An 18,532-nucleotide genomic window follows, 5' to 3' on the forward strand; every position below is an offset into this window, starting at 1 on the left:
ATGCAATGGTACATAAAACAGTACCACAGTAGTACATATTTACTTACTGCTTTGTGAATAGGATCTTTATTTCTTGGGTAATGTCAGATGACATTTTTATAAACACTTTTTTATGGTTTAGTGTCAAGAGTCATTATTAGAAATATGTTTACATTATAAAAACCTTCTAACTGAACAAGCAATTCCAATTATATGATATTCAAGATTTTTATTATGATGCATAGGAAAATTAGAATGTAATTTATCCTTTTTAATGCTTTATTTTGTACAAAGCTTTTACCTTTCAGAAATAATTTTCAATCTTTTCTTAGTAATTTTTTGTGTTATTAGACCTGGCACCCTTGGGTGGTAGTCCCCCAAACTTTTTAAGTAACTCCTCCTTTCTGCTTAATTCTTTTTTGTTGGCTTTAGAACTCTGTACCCTGCTAACCAGTGCTAAAGGTCTGGTGCTTTCTCCCAAGAACATGGTAAAATAGGCCTATGCCTTATTAGTGAAGGAAGAAAAAGCTACACAAAAGTAAAACTAAGTTCTCTAAAGGCCAGCAAAGAGCTTTCCGGGGAGAAATTCCCAGTCCCAAGAGGACAAGAAGCAGAAGCAGAGAGATGTCCATGGGAAGATGTCCTCAGGTCACTTTGATTGTTATAGGTGCGGGCACTCAAAGGACAGATTCACTGCATGAAAATGCAGCAGTCCCAAACTGGTAGGCAGGACCAAAAATAACTAGTGTAGTGCCCATGGAGGATGTTGTCCTAGTTAGTACCGGGGCAGTGCAGTGGTGTCCCTGGCAGACAGAGAGACTGTATTTAATGCTTATGGCCTACTAATACAAATAAGTATATGCAGTGGGTCACCACAGCTGTGCTATGGGTGGAGGCTCTGAGAGACACTGGTGCCTGTATGACTAGTGTCAGGTGTCTAATGGTGTTCTCAAAGCAGGTACTTCCCAATCTAGTTCATCAGGTGGTTATTGCTGATAAGCAAAATAGTTACTACCCAGTGGCTCTGGTTACTTTTGAATGTGGTGGGTCTAAGGTCATTGAATGTTGAATGTTGGGAAATTATATTAAGCACACCATCTCGATGGAGGTTCAGCTATGATCTCACTTGTAGATACACATGTTGCCTAAATGGGTGGGGCTGACTACAAGGTCCATGGCACTCTGAGAGCAGAGTATGAACGTACTGATGCCTGGAACAATGGTACCTCCAAGAAGAGGAGGGGTGGGGGGATGAAACCCACCACAGAGATTTCCACCGCCTGAGAGGAAACAGAACCTGAGGAGGATGCTCCAGAACCTATAAGGGAAGACATCGCTCCCCTGAGAGAGTGTATAGCAAGCTGAAGGAGGCCTCTACAGGATGGAATTCTGCCAAGCAAGAAGGAGAGCCTAAGGTAAATAAAGACACCTCCGGTGATTGCCACATCTACTGTATAGTGTGTGTGTTGGCGCTCCCCCATTGGTACAGGGCCTTCCTACTTGGACTGACTCATGATGCACCCCTCGCAGGGCTTCTGGGGTAGACCAAATCTTTGAAAGGCAGGTCACCCACTTTTATTGGCCCCGGATGACAGTGATATCAGATGCTTTTTGCAGGTCCTGTCCTACCTCCCAGGCCAGTAGGAAGACAGGCGAAGAGCAGAACAATCTACTTGTTTCCATTCCTTTTATTGGCTACAAATTTGAAAGGGTGGGCATTGACATTGTGTGGCTCTGGACCCCAAGACAACTTTGGACAACACTGATACCTTGGTTTTGGTGGACCATGCCACCTGGGACCCAGAGGCAAAATCCAAGGGCGTTAATTGAACCCCCAGTGGCCAGGGCATCAATGGGTATAGTTATCTTTTTTGGACCCCCAAGGAGGTAGTATCTGACTGTGATACCAACTTCATTTCATCGTACATGTAGTCCATGTGGGATGAGTGTGGGTTAACCTTCAACTTCTCAAAACTCTATTATCAACAAACCAATGGGCTTGTTGAGAGGCTCAACCATACCTTTGAAGGCATGATCATGTGCCTGACCACGCCATTTGGTATGCAGAAGCCACCCCTCTTACCCTAGTAGGTTCCTTCAAGAAAGTGGAGTCTGACAGGGGTACCAACTTCATGTCTGCATATATGAAGTGTATGTAGGATGAGTGTGGAGTAACGTACAAGTTCTCCATACCCTACTATTTCCAAACCAATGAGCATGTTGAGAGATACAACAATTTCAAGAAAAAACTGGGGTTAACCTTGTGTCCCTCAGAACCTGGGTAAATTATGATTAAAAGGAAAATCGGTTCTGTTTGGTAATGGAAACAACTAATTTGTAAGTTCTATATGATTGTTGTTTTACTTCCCTCTGACAGGAATTCAAAACAGAAATTCAAGACAGGTTCTTACAATAAATGAAAAGAAAAGCCTTTATAGAAATCTTTATATCTTTATATTTTTCATTCAGAGTGACTGTCAATATCATAGTAAACAGGTGCAACCAGTGACAATAGTGAATAGTGCTCACGTGACATACACAATATATACAATGAATAATCTGTACAAACAGTTTATACAAATAAATACAAATTTAACTTTCAGAAGAGGCTGTTCATTAATACAGATTTACAGAATCCCATTTATCGTTTAACAATTCTATTGGGTCTCTGAAGTATTGGGGCCTATTGGAAAAGATGTCTTTTCCAATTGGCCCCAATACTTCAGAGGTAAAACAACAATCATATAGAACTTACAAATTAGTTGTTTCCATTACCCGACAGAACCGATTTCCCTTTTAATCGAGAGATACAACAAGTATGATCATATGCCTATCAGAACCCTTGAGGAGGAAGTGGGATATATTTTACCATGCCTGTTGTTTACTTACAGGTAGATGTCTAAGAACAGAGTTGGGTTCAGCCCTTTAAGCTTCTTTATAGCTACTCTGTCCTAGGACCTCTTATCCTTGTGAAGGATGGTGGGAGCAAGATCACAAGAAATCCCCTGGGGATATATTCAGTTACATGTTGGCTCTAAGATCACAGATGAAGCAGCTCTGCAAGGTCACCACTGAGAACACAGTTGCTAACCAGGTAGTCGTGAAACTCTAGTATGACTGGAGGGCCTCTCTGGTTAAGTTTCAATCTGGTCAGAAGGTGTGGATTTTGGAGCCATTGGATCCCCTGGAAGACCCAGTGGAGGACTAGTGGACTGGGCCATATGAGGTGATAGGGAGGTCACCACCACACGCACTTGTCTGTTTCAGAAAGGCCAGCACAGAAAGGCTATGGAAACTTCCATCATAATCCCTTGGCCGGAAAGAGTCACCCAAGGGATTGTGGAATGATGATGGGTTTCCGAATGGGAGCTGAGCTCTCTGAGCCCATCGCAAGCCATTCAGAATTCCGGTTCTGATTACTTTCCAACCTACCTAATCAAAATGAGTTGGTCGGAAAGGAATCCAAACAGCCAGTTCCGATGCAGTCAAAATGGATCCACCGATGGTCGGAGGCAGTTCCGGCTGCATTGGAATCGGCCCCTAAGTGTCAAGATAGGTCGAGACTCAGGCCAATCCACCTCATGTATACCCTTGATGTACCATTGTGGTCAGCCATATCGTTATACTTTGCTCCGGTTTCACATGACTAGATGTCTGCAATTGGTGCTTTGATCTATTAGATTCTATTTTTCACCTAAAACTTTAAAAATACATAATTCTGATTGCATTTAATTTGTTTTGGTGTCATTTGATTTATTCCATTTTACTCTGGTTTTCTAAATTGGTTTAGGATATGTCTTGTCTTGCATCTTCACTTTATTGCTGTTTGCATAAATACTTAACACAGTTCCTCTAAGGTAACCATGTTAAGCACAGGTTAATTTAGTGACTTTTGTGATTCACCCTGATAAGTAATTCAGTTGTTGCTGAAGGAGGGTCTCTCCCCTTCAACCAAAAACCCAGTTTCTTATAATAATCTATCAATGTTTTGCAAATCACATTTTGTGTGAGGAGGCCTAAACTTGCCACCTACAAATTGCGGTATTTTATGTTTTTCAAAACCAGTTATTCAATTCCTGTTTCCAAATTGCAAAATGAGTTGAGATCACTTAAAAGATACATTTAGTAGTCATACGCCCTGTGATTTAGCAAATCCCAGGCTTTGCCACCACTAAATGGATTTGTACATCTGGCCCCTTGTACATTAATCTTGCCATGATAATGATAATACTTTCTCAAGTAATCACAAGATATACTCTTCCAGACGAGACACTATGCTAAATGTGGTAAGGGACTTATCTTTATGTAGGGTGCAAATGCTTCATTTCCAGATGTGTATTTTAATATTAAGGGTTAGTTGTTTTATTATCATTTATCAATGATCATGACATCATACCTAGCCATTTAGTATTGTGTGTTGTGTGTTTAATCATCATAATATGTGATTGCGGCCAGGAAAATACGTTGCCTGCTTGGACGCTAGAATCTGAAAACTGGTGAAAGTAGTACACAATGTTCTAACAGGATTATTGGAAGTGAGAAAGGAATTCGACAGCACGGAAGCATACAATAGAAACAGAGAGAGGGCTAGGGCTATGAAAAAAAAACAAAGACACAATCAGAGGATGTGGACAAGTCAAGTCAAGTCAAGTCAGAAATTTATATAGCGCGCTAAATACCCAGAGGGTCTCAAGGCGCTTGAGGAAGGGATGGGAATTACTTGTCGAATATCCAGGTTTTAAGTTGCTTTCTGAATGCTAGGTGGTTCTGTGTGAGACGTAGGTGAGTGGGGAGTGAGTTCCAGGTTTTAGCTGCGAGGTAGGAGAAGGATCTGCCTCCCATGGTGGTTTTATTGATGCGAGGAATGGTGGCAAGGGCTTGGTTGGAAGATCGTAGCTGGCGAGGGGGGGTGTAGAAGGAAAGTCGTGTGTTGAGGCATTCGGGTCCAAGTTCGTAGAGTGCTTTTTGAGCGTGGGTTAGGAGGCGGAAAGTAATCCACTTATTGACGGTGAGCCAGTGGAGGTTTTTCAGGTGGTTAGAGATATGGTCTTTACGCGGGATATCTAGTATGAGACTAGCTGATGCGTTCTGGATGCGTTGGAGTTTTTTCTGGAGTTTTGCGGTGATGCCGGCGTATAGGGTGTTTCCGTAGTCCAGGCGACTTGTAACCAGTGCATGGGTGACTGTTTTTCTGGTTTCGGTGGGGATCCAGCGAAATGTTTTTTTGAGCATGCGGAGGATGTTGAAGCATGAAGATGAGACTGCGTTGACTTGTCTGTTCATAGAGAGTGAGGAGTCCAGGATGATGCCCAGGTTCCGTGCGTGGTCCGTCGGGATGGGTGCTTTTCCAAGGGCCTCTGGCCACCAAGAGTCGTCCCAAGCGGAGGGGGAGGTGCCTAAGATAAGGACTTCTGTTTTGTCTGAGTTCAGTTTCAGACGGCTGTGCTTCATCCACTCTGCTACTTCTTTCATACCTTCATGTAGGTTGATTTTGGCGGTGTTGGGGTCTTTGGTGAGTGATAGGATCAGTTGGGTGTCATCTGCGTAGGATATGATGTTGAGGTTGTGTTGGCGAGCGATGGTCGCGAGGGGGCTCATGTATACGTTGAAGAGGGTGGGGCTGAGTGAGGAACCTTGGGGTACGCCGCAGATGACTTCAGTGGCCTCGGACTTGAATGGTGGGAGGCGGACCCTCTGGGTTCTTCCGGTGAGGAATGAGGTGATCCATTCCAGTGCTTTTCCTTGGATCCCGATGTTTTTGAGGCGCTGTAGAAGAGTGCTATGGCAGACTGTGTCGAAGGCTGCGGAGAGGTCTAGGAGGATGAGGGCGACTGTGTCTCCATTGTCCAGTAGAGTTCGAAGGTCGTCTGTTGATGCGATGAGGGCGGTCTCCGTGCTGTGCTTGGCTCGGAAGCCGGACTGTGAGGAGTCGAGGGATTTGTTGCTTTCGAGGAAGGCGGCGAGCTGGTTATTGACGGCTTTCTCGATGACTTTGGCTGGGAATGGAAGGAGCGAGATGGGGCGGTAGTTTTTGAGTTCGGTGGGGTCCGCTGTGGGTTTTTTCAGAAGGGCGCTGAGTTCGGCGTGTTTCCAGCTTTCCGGGAATGTGGCGGAGTTGAGGGAGCAGTTGATGACGTCTCGGAGGTGTGGTGCTATGATGGAGTCTGCTTTGTTGAAGATATGGTGAGGACATGGGTCTGTGGGGGATCCTGAGTGGATGGAGTTCATCAGGCGGAAGGTGTCCTCGGTGGAGATTGGGTTCCAGTCGTTAAGGATGTTCGAGGGGGGTGAAGGTACGGCAGGAGATTGGGTGGGATGGTCTCCGGGTTGGTTGTCGAAGCTGTTGTGGATGTCTGCGATTTTGTTGTGGAAGAACGAGGCTAGGGAGTCGCATAGGGCTTGAGAGGGGGTGATATCATTGGAGTTTGCTGAGGGGTTGGTGAATTCTTTGACGATGTTGAATAGTTCCTTGCTGTTGTGGGCGTTGTTGTCTAGTCGGTCTTTGAATGCGGCTTTCTTGGCAGTCCGGATCAGTTGGTGGTGTATGCGGGTGGCGTTTTTGAAGGCGTCCCTGGTGCTGGCGTTTGGGTCTTTTTTCCAGGCCTTCTCGAGGGAGCGGCAGAGTTTCTTCGATTTCTTAAGATCATCGTTGAACCAGGAGGCGTTTTTGCTGCCAAGTTTGATTTGACATTTTTTCGGCGGTGCTAGGATGTCGGCGCTGTTGGATAGCCATTGGGTGAGGTTAATCGCTGCTTGGTCGGTGTTTGAGGAGTGGGCAGGGGGGTTTTGAAGAAGCGATGAGGAGATCTGGTCGATGGTGATTTTGTTCCAGTTTCTTCGTAGAGTAGGTTGAGGTTGGTTGTGAGTTGTGGTCTTATTGTAGGTAAAGTGTACGCAGCTGTGGTCCGTCCAATGTAGAGTTGTGGTGTGGCTGAAGGAGACATGTTTGCTGGAGGTGAAGATAGGGTCGAGTGTGTGACCTGCGATGTGGGTGGGCGTAGTGACAAGTTGTTTGAGTCCGAGGTTGGCGAGATTGTCCCGAAGGGAGGTGGTGTTGCTGTCGTTGCTCTTTTCCAAGTGAAAGTTGAGGTCTCCCAGTAGGATGTATTCCTCGGAGGGGAGGGCGTGTGGGGTGATGAAGTCAGTGATAACGTCCCTGAATTTTGCATGGGGTCCTGGAGGCCTGTAGAGGAGAGTGCCTCTGAGTGTGGTCTTGGGGTCGGTGTGGATCTGGAAGTGAAGGTGTTCGGCGCTAGCGAGGTTGACGTCTGAGCTGGTTGAGATGCGTATGGAGTTCTTATGGACGATAGCGATGCCTTCTCCTGTTTGGTCGGTGCGGTCCTTACGGATGATTTTGTATTCTTCTGGGATGGCAATGGTGATGTCTGGGGCTGATGAGGCGTTCATCCATGTTTCTGTTAGGAAGGCGACGTCGGGAGAGATGGTGTCTAGTAGATTCCAAAGTTCGATGGCGTGTCTGTGGACTGAGCGGGTGTTGAGCAGGATGCATTTTAGGTAGTTGGAGTCAGATCTCTGTTTTGTGTCCGTGGATGAGGAGTTGATCTTGCTGCCGTGGAACTTGCAGGAGTTGCAAGAGAAGGGACCATGGGTGTGTCCAGGAGTGGCTTGGACGCAGTGGGGGAGTCGGCCGGGGTTAAGGGCTAGGAGGGTGGTGGCATCGTAGGTAATGCGGGGGAGGTGGGTGGTACGAGGACCAGGGGGTCTGGCGCTGGGCGCGATCCAGGCACGGACGGGCGTAGACGGGCTTACCTTTGGCGCACCTTCGGCACGACTGGGGCGCGATCGCTGCGCGTAAACGCTGAGCGGGGAGGTATCTGTCATATAAGGATAGTGGAGGGGGCGGAGCGTGGGAGGGGGAGCTGGGAGGCGGGAGCGTAGGGGGAGGGCCGGGCTGCAGGCACAACGAAATGGAAGCTACAATAACAACAGGAGAGCAGGACTCTGAACAAACGGGCGCAATTTCCAATACTCAAAATATCCAAGCAATCACAAGTGAAATTAGGTCAACAGCAGGCAAAGCAGTGCGGAGCGTGCACAGTGAGAGAACTTAAGAGACACAAAGCAATGCGGAGCGCTACGCACAGAGCGGGTGCCAATGTAATTTAAATAAATAAATATAAATATGAAGTTTGGCAGTGGTGGGGGAGCAGCGCTACGATACCAGTCTCAGCGCTATGGTATTCTGGAGGAAGGGTGGAGCGAAAACAATTGAAAAGAGAGAGGACCACGCAATGAGGAAGGAAGTGAGTAAGGACCCCGACATATAGATACATTCACAATGTGAAGTTGTTCATAAGAAATACTTTTACATACATCTAAGAGGGATCATAGGCCAATTATCCATGAAAACTGGTAAACACCCCAAAGCTCTTACAATGCATCTCCCATATTTATCTGCACTTCCGAACTTGTGCTCAATTGAACTATAAATATGTAAATATGCATGATTTTGCAAGTGTGTAAAAGAGTTGAAATAGTCCTCAGTTGCATTGGGAACACTGTAAAGGAAATACCTTTCAGGGCAAAAGTACTTTCAATGATAACAACGTATTTACAATGCGTCACTAAATGGCGATAGGATCTTCTCGCAGCACCAATTTGTGCTGAAAAGACTAACGTCACGGCGACAAAAAATGTGCTGCTAGTGTGAAAAAGGCGACAGCCAGTTAGTGTCAAGAAAACTCATGTTAGTCAGCCCCACGTCACTTTTTTCATGTTTCGTGGCAAAAATAAACCACAAAAAGCCTGCGAAACACAAAAAACCAACTGGAAGCAAAATTGAGCAGGCTGGACCCAGTTCAGTAGGAGATAGCAACCCTCCTAACCCCCCTAAAAGCCAGGATAAAAAGCCATAGTCCCAGGGGAAGAGAAAAAGGAAAACAAGATTCAGTCAGGAGGCAAATGAGATCCTGATTGCTGAGGTGACGGAGAATCAACACCAGCTTTTCGTCAGCTCCATGGTGTCATTGGGGACCATACATTCTATTTGGTAGTCCATTGTATCAGAAGTCAAAAGGACAGTGAACGACTACATGACGCGCTGGCATGATGCCAAGCACAAGACTAAGCAGAAACCGGCAAACAATTGGCAGACTGGAGGTGGGAGTCCAGCACCACAGGAGGAGCTAGATGCCTTGGAGGAACAGGTGTCGCAGTCATATGTGAGAAGTCAGTGGTTGGAGTCGAGGATGCAGGATAGTGCGGAATATGACTATCTATATCAACAACAGGGTAGGTAACAACCAGGGACATGTGTTTGGGGGCTGGCAGATGGGTGGTTGGGCAGAATGTTGCTTCTGTCCTTCTAAATATGTCTCTGTGCCCAACCACACTGTCTGCAGACAAAATTCTGGATACATAAGTACTTGGGGGTACATTCACAGGTAACTGGAGCTGTGGAATACATATAAGGAACACATAATGGTTTTGTAAATGACTTGTAATCCAGATGCATATATACATATATAGATATATATTGACAATTGACCACTCATGTGTCTCCTTACTCTGGCCGACATTAACAAGCAAAGGGGCATATTCAGCAGAGAAGTGGCAGGATGTTGCATTAGCCTCCCTGGCTCAACACCTTGATGTTCCAATTCTGAAACACAGGGATGCAACATATTGGCAGCGTCAAAATCAATGTGTGTTGTGGTGGAACGCCCACCGCAACACCCATTACCCTTCTCCTTCACGCTAAGTACAGCATAAAAGGGTGCCTTATTTACAAGGCAGCGTTAAGCCACATTAAGCGCCTTAACTCTGCCTTGTAAATAAGGCAATGCCCCTAACACTACAGGAACATCACTTAAAATGGCTTTCAAATATGCCCCCATGTTTTCCCTCACCCTAATTTTGGTGTAGACTCCATTACTGCTGCCCTTGTAAATAGGAGGCATAGTAAAAGAAATGGTCATTGAGGTGAGGCGCCCACTGCAAAACACATTGCCATCCCCTTCCAGCGTGGCTCATATACAAGGCAGTGTTAAGCTGCGTTCTGTGGATTAACACTGCATTGTAAATAAGGCAAAGCACACATTTGCCACAGGAAAGACAATCAGAGTGACTTACTTTTGGTGTACTGATATGGGGTTGTAAATATTCCCCAAAGTGAATGAGCGTTGGGTCAGCCCACTTATCTCAACACAGCGCTCTACCACTTTTGAATCGCAGCGGTGCACTGTATGTACAACAATATGGCACAGTCCTGCACCACAACCTACATTGGTGATCAATGTAGTTGACTAGTGCAAAAGCAGGCACTCATGCATAATGGTAAAAGATTGTCTGAGATAGGGTTAGACAGCTACATTAATTGCATGTGCATGCTGACATTTCAAGCGTTAATGTAATGTAGTAAATAAGTCTGAGCCCCGCTTCACAGAAGTAGCTGAGCGCCATGTCAATCCAAAAAGACAGATGCTGCGTTACATTACAGATTTGTATTATGACCACAGGTACATAATTAAAGTGTGTCTCCTCTACAAGGTATTTACAATCCACATCATGTGGGTCAACATTGCCATGTAAATATTGTGAAGCATGCTTGCCCTCAGTAAACAAAAACTTGATGATGTTCCTGTTGCAATAGTGCCCTGGATGTATGCCACAAGCAATTACAATGGCGTAACTGATGCTCTTATTTGTGCAGATGAATGATGCACACATACCTACATCTAAAACTGGTGAAGGGCCCTCTTTTAAAGTAGACTCACCCATGTTGCCTACATAAAAAGCTGTGCTGCTATTGCAAGCACCTTGTGTCAATTATATGCATGTTCTATATTGTCAAACATTAACATACTGGATGGCCAACGTGCTGTTTACCTTTGAGTAAAAGGGATATGCATTTAAAAGTACTGTGTAAGGCCTCAGCATGTAGAAATGTGATCTCTAAAATCACAAAATCTCTGTTCTGTTTGGTATGCTTCCAGACACACACATTCCCTTTCACGTGCATGTTCAGTGAAGTATGAGAATGGGCCTCATTCATAATGTGGCACTAATGCATGTCATTTTGCTACACGTTGCCTTCACATCATTCATCAAAACGCAGTTATCCACAAAAAAGTATCTTCTTGTGTTCAGTTATCAGTATGTCATTGACATCATAGTCCTGGTTTTGGATGTCCAAGACACATCGACATGAAGGGAATCTTGCCCATAGGTAAAGTCAACAGTGGTAGTGAACAAATGCATTGCTATTGAAGTCTATAAAAATCCTTCCAGTAACAAATGCATCCAATTACCCTGAGCAAAACAGAATGTGTCATCCATGTGCCCATCCCTGTGAGGTGTGAAAAAGGTCTGCAGTGGAACAAGGCTCCAATCTCAGAAGCCTGCCTCAAAGTCCTATGTCCTCATGCTCACATTACATTACCATTGCCACTGCCACTGCATCAAAGTGCAAGGGTGTCTGAATAGAGGGAATGATTGTCAATGAACAAAAAGTTGTTCCTCCCTGCACATCAATATCCGTTAATTGGATTGACCTGTGTCAATGTGAGTTGCCCTACTTTAAACACATACAGCTAGATTCATCAAGCAAACGGTGCGAATCGCTAAAATCGGCCGTTTGCGCCCGCAAAAAGGGCATTTGGAATTCATCAATGGGTCATGAACACGCAATTTGAAAAATCGCAAATAATTGCGATTTTTCAAATTGCGATCGCATTTAAGGAATCTCAATTTGAGACTCCTTAAATGGTATTCATGAACCTTTGAAAAATTGCGATTTCGCTATTTTTGGCTGCTATTTACCACAAAGTCTGACTTTGTGGTAAATAGCGAAAACTGAGAAAAATGCACTTTTGTGCATTTTTCTCAGTTGTATGTTACACACACACACATGTCCTTTGGACATGTGTGTGCGCAACATCAGTCTACATTTTCATTTCAGGGGTGCTACAGGGTGTCCTTTGGACACCCCTGGCACCCTTGAAATTGCATCCTTATTTGCGATTAGCAAATTGCTAATTGCAAATAAGGAGTAACTCCCTATTCATTCCTATGGGCTTTTAGGCCCATAGGAATGAATGGGGAGTTATTCCTTATTTGCGATTAGCAATTTGCTAATCGCAAATAAGGAATGTGTAGGAATCGCAATTTATTTAGCGATTCCTACATGAATCCCGTTTTGCAAGTCCTTAATAGCGATTCCTTAATAATCACTATTAAGGACTCCCAAAACGGGACAATTATGAATCTGGCTGATAGATACTTCTCAGAGTATGGGAAATACTACTACTACTTTTCATCTCATTGTGTACATCACTATATCTCGATTTCAAGTGCATGATTGTCCTCTTCATGACACACTACAAAATAAGTGGCATTGTCATCATCAATGGGGGTGCAGTCTAATTTCTACCTCAAACACATAGGGGCACATGCATCAAGCGATTTTGGAATCGCAAATGGTGCGAATCGCAAAATTGGCCATTTGCGATTCCAAAATCACTTTTGGGATGCATCATTTATTTTTCATTTATCGCAATTTAGGAAATCGCAATTTTTTTGCGATTTCTCGAATTGCGATAGCATTTAAGAAATCACAAGTTTTGCGATTTCTTAAATGCTATGCATGATTAATTTTAATTTGCGAATTCTCAATTAGGAAAGGGAAAATTACCATGAAGTGAACCTTGATGGTAATTTGCGAAAAGTTTCAAAAATGCAAACAAATGCATTTTTGAAACTTACATTTTACACACATACATGCCCTTGGGACATGTGTGTGAGTAAAATGTACTTACATGACATTCTCATTTTGCGATTCCTTAGATGCGAATTCACAAAATGAGAATGCCTTACCATTGATTCCTATGGGCCTCTAGGCCCATGAATCAATGTAAAGCGATTCCTTATTTGTGAGTCGCAATTAAGGAATCGCAAATAAGGAAAATTAGGAAATCGCAAAAACTTTTGCGATTTTTTGATGCATAGGAATTTGCGATTCCTAAATTGCGATTCCTTAATTTTCACAATTTAGGAATCGCAAATTCCTACAATGATGCATGTGGGCCATAGTGACTAACACTCATATGCAAACTTGATTGAGTAAGGGTGACTTATGCATAATGCAGTGTAAGACAAATTAATTAGATTAATTCTGCATTGTCAATAGGGTGAATCAACCGGCAACACAGGAAGTTTTTAACAGATGATGAAACAGGTGCAGCAGGATCCTAAAGGTATGCCCCTCACTGTGGCATACACTGTTGGCATGCAGGGAAACTGTCTGAAACTATGATCAACCTAAATGTTACATTAGTGATGTTGTAAGCTGCGCGCAATCCGGGCAGCATGTAAGAATAGAGAATGGAAAGCGTCATGCACTCTGATTGTCAACTGCTTAAATGCTTGACCAAAGTGGCCATACACATGTGGCAGTATCTGCCCTTTACATTATCAACATCACCTCCTGGTCGGCAGCCTGTCCCAGTCTTCAATGATGAAGATGAAGAAGAGCTCACAACCTTCGACAGGGACCCACTCCCAGAGCTGCTCGACACCATAGGCTGTCCATGTCTGGTTGCAGGACCACTCAGCAGTGTTATGGCCTCTCCATCTGCTGCACAAAACATATAACAGGTACCACCAGGCACAACATTTGTCAACCGGGACTCTGAAGATCACTGTTACATTTTTAACGTAGTGTGGTAGGAGTCCAGCATGAGATGGGAAACAACCTTTACAACGCAACTTTTACAACGCACTATCACTTCAACGAAACTTTTACAACGCAACAGCCATTACATCGCATGCCATTACAACACATCCATTACAACGCATGACACTACAAGACATACCACTACAACGCATGTCATTACAACGCAGTCATTACAGCGCATAATATTACAAGGCATACCATCACAACGCATAGTACCCATACACTATCCTACACTTACCCTACTGTTGCACCCCCTGGAGTTAGAATAGTAATTTTTACCCCTACACTATCCAACACTTACCCTACTGTTACACCCCCTGGAGTTAGAATAGTAATTTTACCCCTACACTATCCAACACTTACCCTACCGTTGCACCCACCTGGAGTTAGAATAGTCATTTTTACCCCTACACTATCCAATACTTACCATACATGCAATGTAATGGTATGCGTTGTAATGGTATGCGTTGTAAAGGTAGTATGCGTTGAAGTGGAATGCGTTGTAAAGGTAGTTTTTAAAAATTCGTTGTAATGGCATGTGTTGTAATGGAATGCGTTGTAATGAATGTTGCATTGTAAAAAATGCGTTGAAAAGGTATGCGTTGTAAAAGTATGCGTTGTAACGTCATACATCCCATGAGATGGCAGACCAGGTGTGGGTGGGGTTAGACTGCTCGGTGGAAAAACTGGATGTGATCTGTGGGTGCTTCAGTCCCATTAGGGACTACCCAGAAGCCATCAGAAGCAACCGCAGTATGCTCAATGCCCTCCAGCATGGCATGGGTGACATCGCTGGTGTCCTCACTTAGAGATAACAACAACTGCCCTGTACAGGTGGCACCAGTGATGTTGTCAAACAGTTGGAGGAAATGCTCAAAATCATGAAGAACATGGAGCAGAAGTTCCACCTAGCTGCTATGGCCGCCTGTCCCAAGATGTTGCTGGAGTCTTGCAAGTCCTGCAGCTCATTTTCACTGCAGTGATGCCTCATCTGTTGGCATAGACGACTACTGATGCACCTTCAGCATCTATCTCTTTCCTCCTGATGTGTCTCTGCCTCCCAGTGTTGCCGCCAATCCACCATTACCCTCTCGGGAGGCACTTGACACATCAGAGGAAGATGTGGATGAAATAACATTCTTTTTTTTTGTCATCAATTTTTACCATGGTTTCATATGTAAAAGGTCTAACAGATCCTTTTCGCTGTCTCAGTATATAACTGGAAAGGGTTATACAATGTTACTGTTCCGTCACCCTTCAGCAAGAAGAAGCACATTCCAAGACCTGCTCATCGAAACCAAATAAACATGGACAGTTCTGCCATCATTCCCGGGATTCCAACCTAAGTATAGGCAAAAAAAGGGAAATAAACTACAGCAGCATAATCATTGGACCAGGAGGAAGAAAAACAAAAAAAACCCGGTCAGTTAATTCCATTTAAGCAAATGCCAAAAAGATCTTTTATTTCGGTTCCCAGACCTTGCCCGGTCAATCTTTGAAACTTGTAAGACCGAGACTCGCCAGTCTAAAAGTGTAGGTAGATGATGGTCCTTTCACCTTTTACAGATCTCTCTTCTAGCCAATAGATGGAGTAAAAGAGAAGGTTCTTTACCGGGCTCCGAGCTCCATCCGTTACCCCAAAAATTGCAAGAGGGTGATCAATCGAAATTTGAAGACCCAAAGATGACGTGAGTAGATTTCTGATAGAGTTCCTGAAAGCTGATACAAAGGGGCATTCAAAGAACATATGGGCATCAGAGGCAGCTATTAAACCACATCTGGCACACGCTACCGAGGAGCCCAGGACAACTTTTGTCAACCTTTGTGGCGAATAATATGCTCTGTGAAGTGTATAAAGGTGATTCCTACGCAACCATGCGGGCTTTACAATATCCCACAGGACCTTGAATGATGCAAACCACCGGTCTTGTAAGTTACGACATACAAGGGAAGGGCCCCACAACAACTCAGGTAGCTGAAATTCCCCGTCAGACTCCTCTTGTATCAATTTATACCATAAAGATATCGACTTTTTGCCAGGTGGTTTATCCAAAAGGAGAGTCTTAAGCTGGTTGCCACCCTCGACTGGAGCTTTATTTATGATGAGGCTTGTGAGGTATTGGAGTGTGCCCAGCTAGCAATCTGAATATACTTAAATTTGGAACGGTTTGATCCTATCTTCCCTTTTAAGACTTCCCATTGCAACAGGCATCCTTCCACAAATATATCTCCCCATACCTCCAGCCCTGCATCCCGCAAAGGAGCAGCTAGACTATCTTCCAGCCACTCAGGGTTCCCAGGTGATCCCCACAACGGGGCCCAACTAGAGAGATATCCAAGCTTTATTGAGATCCTCATCTTAGCCCACATTTTTGCCATCCCCTGTAATACCTTTAATTTGATTTTTTTAAAGAACTTCGGATCTCCGAATTCGAACAAAAAACCTGACTGAGCTACTCCTTCACCTTTGAAGGAGAACATAGAACCCTTCGCCCAGCTTTTGAGGGAGGATGAGTCTATTAAGTCATTTGTATATATGAGGGTTGGGAAAGTAAAGTGGCTATGTACGCCGACGATATTTTGATATTTTACTCAGACATAAGTACAGCTTTTCCAGCAGCTATTAAGTTGGCTTTAGAGTTTGGGGAAATATCTGGATATGAGGTCAATGCCTCAAAGACCGAGGGAATGGTTTGGAATGACAGAGATTGTGGCACAGAGTTTCAGCTTTCTCCAAGCTTGAGCTATCTGGGACTGAATATTGTCAAGGACATTAACAAAATTGCCATAACCAATTTCGCTGCTGTCGCGAAGGAATGTTGTAGACTCATGCAATCTTGGTCACATCTTCCTTTATCTTTGTTGGGGCGAGTTAAATTAGTTAAGAATACTATCCTACCTAAAGTGTCGTTTTTATTCAATACTATTTCTCTCTTTTTTTATCCGTTAGCCATATCTATGTTACAGGGAGATATAACGTCTTTTATTTGGGATAAACATATTCCAAGGATTGCATGGAAGTAGCTCAGGGGTCACAAGGAGAAGGCAGCTCCTGATATACAAATCTACGCGTGGGCGTTTCAACTTTACCATGCTCAAATGTTGTTAAAGATGCCCACAGATGATGGGGTCGGAAGTATGTACTGAGCCTTGCTCAAAGGTGAAGAAGTAGCTCATGAAACAACATTCTTAAGTAGAAGGCAGCAGTAGCGTTCATCTGTGTCAAATGGATAGTTTCTGCTTAGCCTTGGACTTACCATCATGCCTCGGAACATCTTCTATCACTGTCCTCAGATTGACTCTGCTACATTCACCTTGGACTTTCAATGGGCTGCCATGGTGGCCATTGACACCCAATAGCACTCCAATCAGCCTCCTGACTGAAGTTGTCTTGCTCCTCAACTTGTCTCTGGCCAGGTTAACCCTCAAGGACTCTGTCTGGCCCTCCACTGGCTATGTACACAATGTGGGGGTTGCTGTCAAAAGAACTGGCCCAGTCTTTCAACTCCTGAAAGGTACTCGTAAATAAATGCCTAAGCAGTAAAGTCAGCACGAAAAATGCAGAGTGTCTTCCTTTTCTGAAATTGTTCCTGCTGAGCTTCTGTCCCTGATAGACAGTTAGATGAGAGGGCATGTGTGAATCAGCGAATGCCTCAGGTCTCCAAGACAATATTGTTGCTGCAACTTATGTTCCCTATGTTCAGGATGGGGGTTGGGACTTGGAACAATACTCAAGTCACTGTCAAGCCACATGAATTGTTTCAACCTTGCCTTGCAAACAAGGCAGACTTTGAACCTATACTTATTGTCAATGAGGTGGGCAATGGATGTTTTGACCAGTGTCATCCCATGACACATGTAAAGACAGAGCCCTCAATATATTTCCTAAGGTGACTTACGCCCCCTTGTTGTAAGAAGAGAAAGAGTGTAGGATTGATAATAATAAAATATGTTTCTGTGTTAAATTCTTGCGCTGTTGTGGTGGAACACCCATCATAACATCCATTGCCCTACACTTGTATGCAAAGTATAGCGTAGTGTTGTCCCTAATGTGCAAGACAGTGTTAATACATCTAAAGTGGCTTGACTCTGCCTTCTAAATAAGACAAAGCACAAATCTCCTGCACTACTTTGTGGAAAGTGAAACTGGGATGGGGACAGGGGCTAGTAAAGATGCCCCTAAGTACCTAACAATATACCCACATCATGGAACCAATGCTGTGTGAATGCAATGCCTCCATTGCACCATGTGTCTGTTCTCATCTGTAATACTGTATTAGATGGAAACGTATTCTTCAGATCATCATCATTCAATCTCAAAACTAAACTTTTCTATCCTACATATCATGCATGTTTGTCAATCACATTCAAACAGCAGTACGCAGTAGCTGGAGATAAGAAAGCACTAGTATTCAACCAAGGAGCAATCCTAAGGATAAGGGTAAGGACCGGGGCAGGGGCAAGTGTCAAGCTAAACCTTTGCCCTCTACTAAAAAGTCACTGGATAGCGATGATGGTGTTTACAATGAGTTATTGGATGATGAGGAGGAGGAGGACGAGGAGGAGGAGGAGGAGGAGGAAGAGGTAGAAGAGGAGGAGGAAGAGGGGACGGAATCACCATTTACTTCTTCTGTAGAATCGGAGAACTCTTCACTGAGTGATTCCCAAGAGTCCGAATCTGGTTCCCTACGTTCAGAGAAGATGAAAGAAGAAAGTAACTTGAAACCTAAAATTAAAAGTAAAACTCATAAGGCTAGGGGAATCCTCGAGGAAGATCTCGAGTAAGCAATAGTAAGAGCAAGAGTAAGAGCAAGAGCAAGAGCAATAGCAAGAGAGGAACGATGCCGCAAAAAGACATAT

At 44.1% G+C, this 18,532-nt stretch overlaps 1 protein-coding gene across 1 annotated transcript in view; it reads left to right on the top strand.

The window, feature by feature from the left end:
- Window positions 1-14,655, top strand: part of LOC147701380 (uncharacterized) — a 70,710-nt gene extending 56,055 nt beyond the window's left edge. The window contains exons 3-4 of the mRNA XM_086929341.1: window positions 8,994-9,231; window positions 14,507-14,655. Of these exons, the coding sequence (XP_086785467.1) occupies window positions 8,994-9,231; window positions 14,507-14,655 (387 nt within the window). The remainder of the gene's footprint in view (window positions 1-8,993; window positions 9,232-14,506) is intronic.
- The last annotated feature ends 3,877 nt before the right edge of the window (window positions 14,656-18,532 follow it).

The sequence above is a fragment of the Lissotriton vulgaris genome, chromosome 7, assembly GCF_964263255.1.
Source record: "Lissotriton vulgaris chromosome 7, aLisVul1.2, whole genome shotgun sequence".
Lineage (NCBI taxonomy): Eukaryota > Metazoa > Chordata > Amphibia > Caudata > Salamandridae > Lissotriton > Lissotriton vulgaris.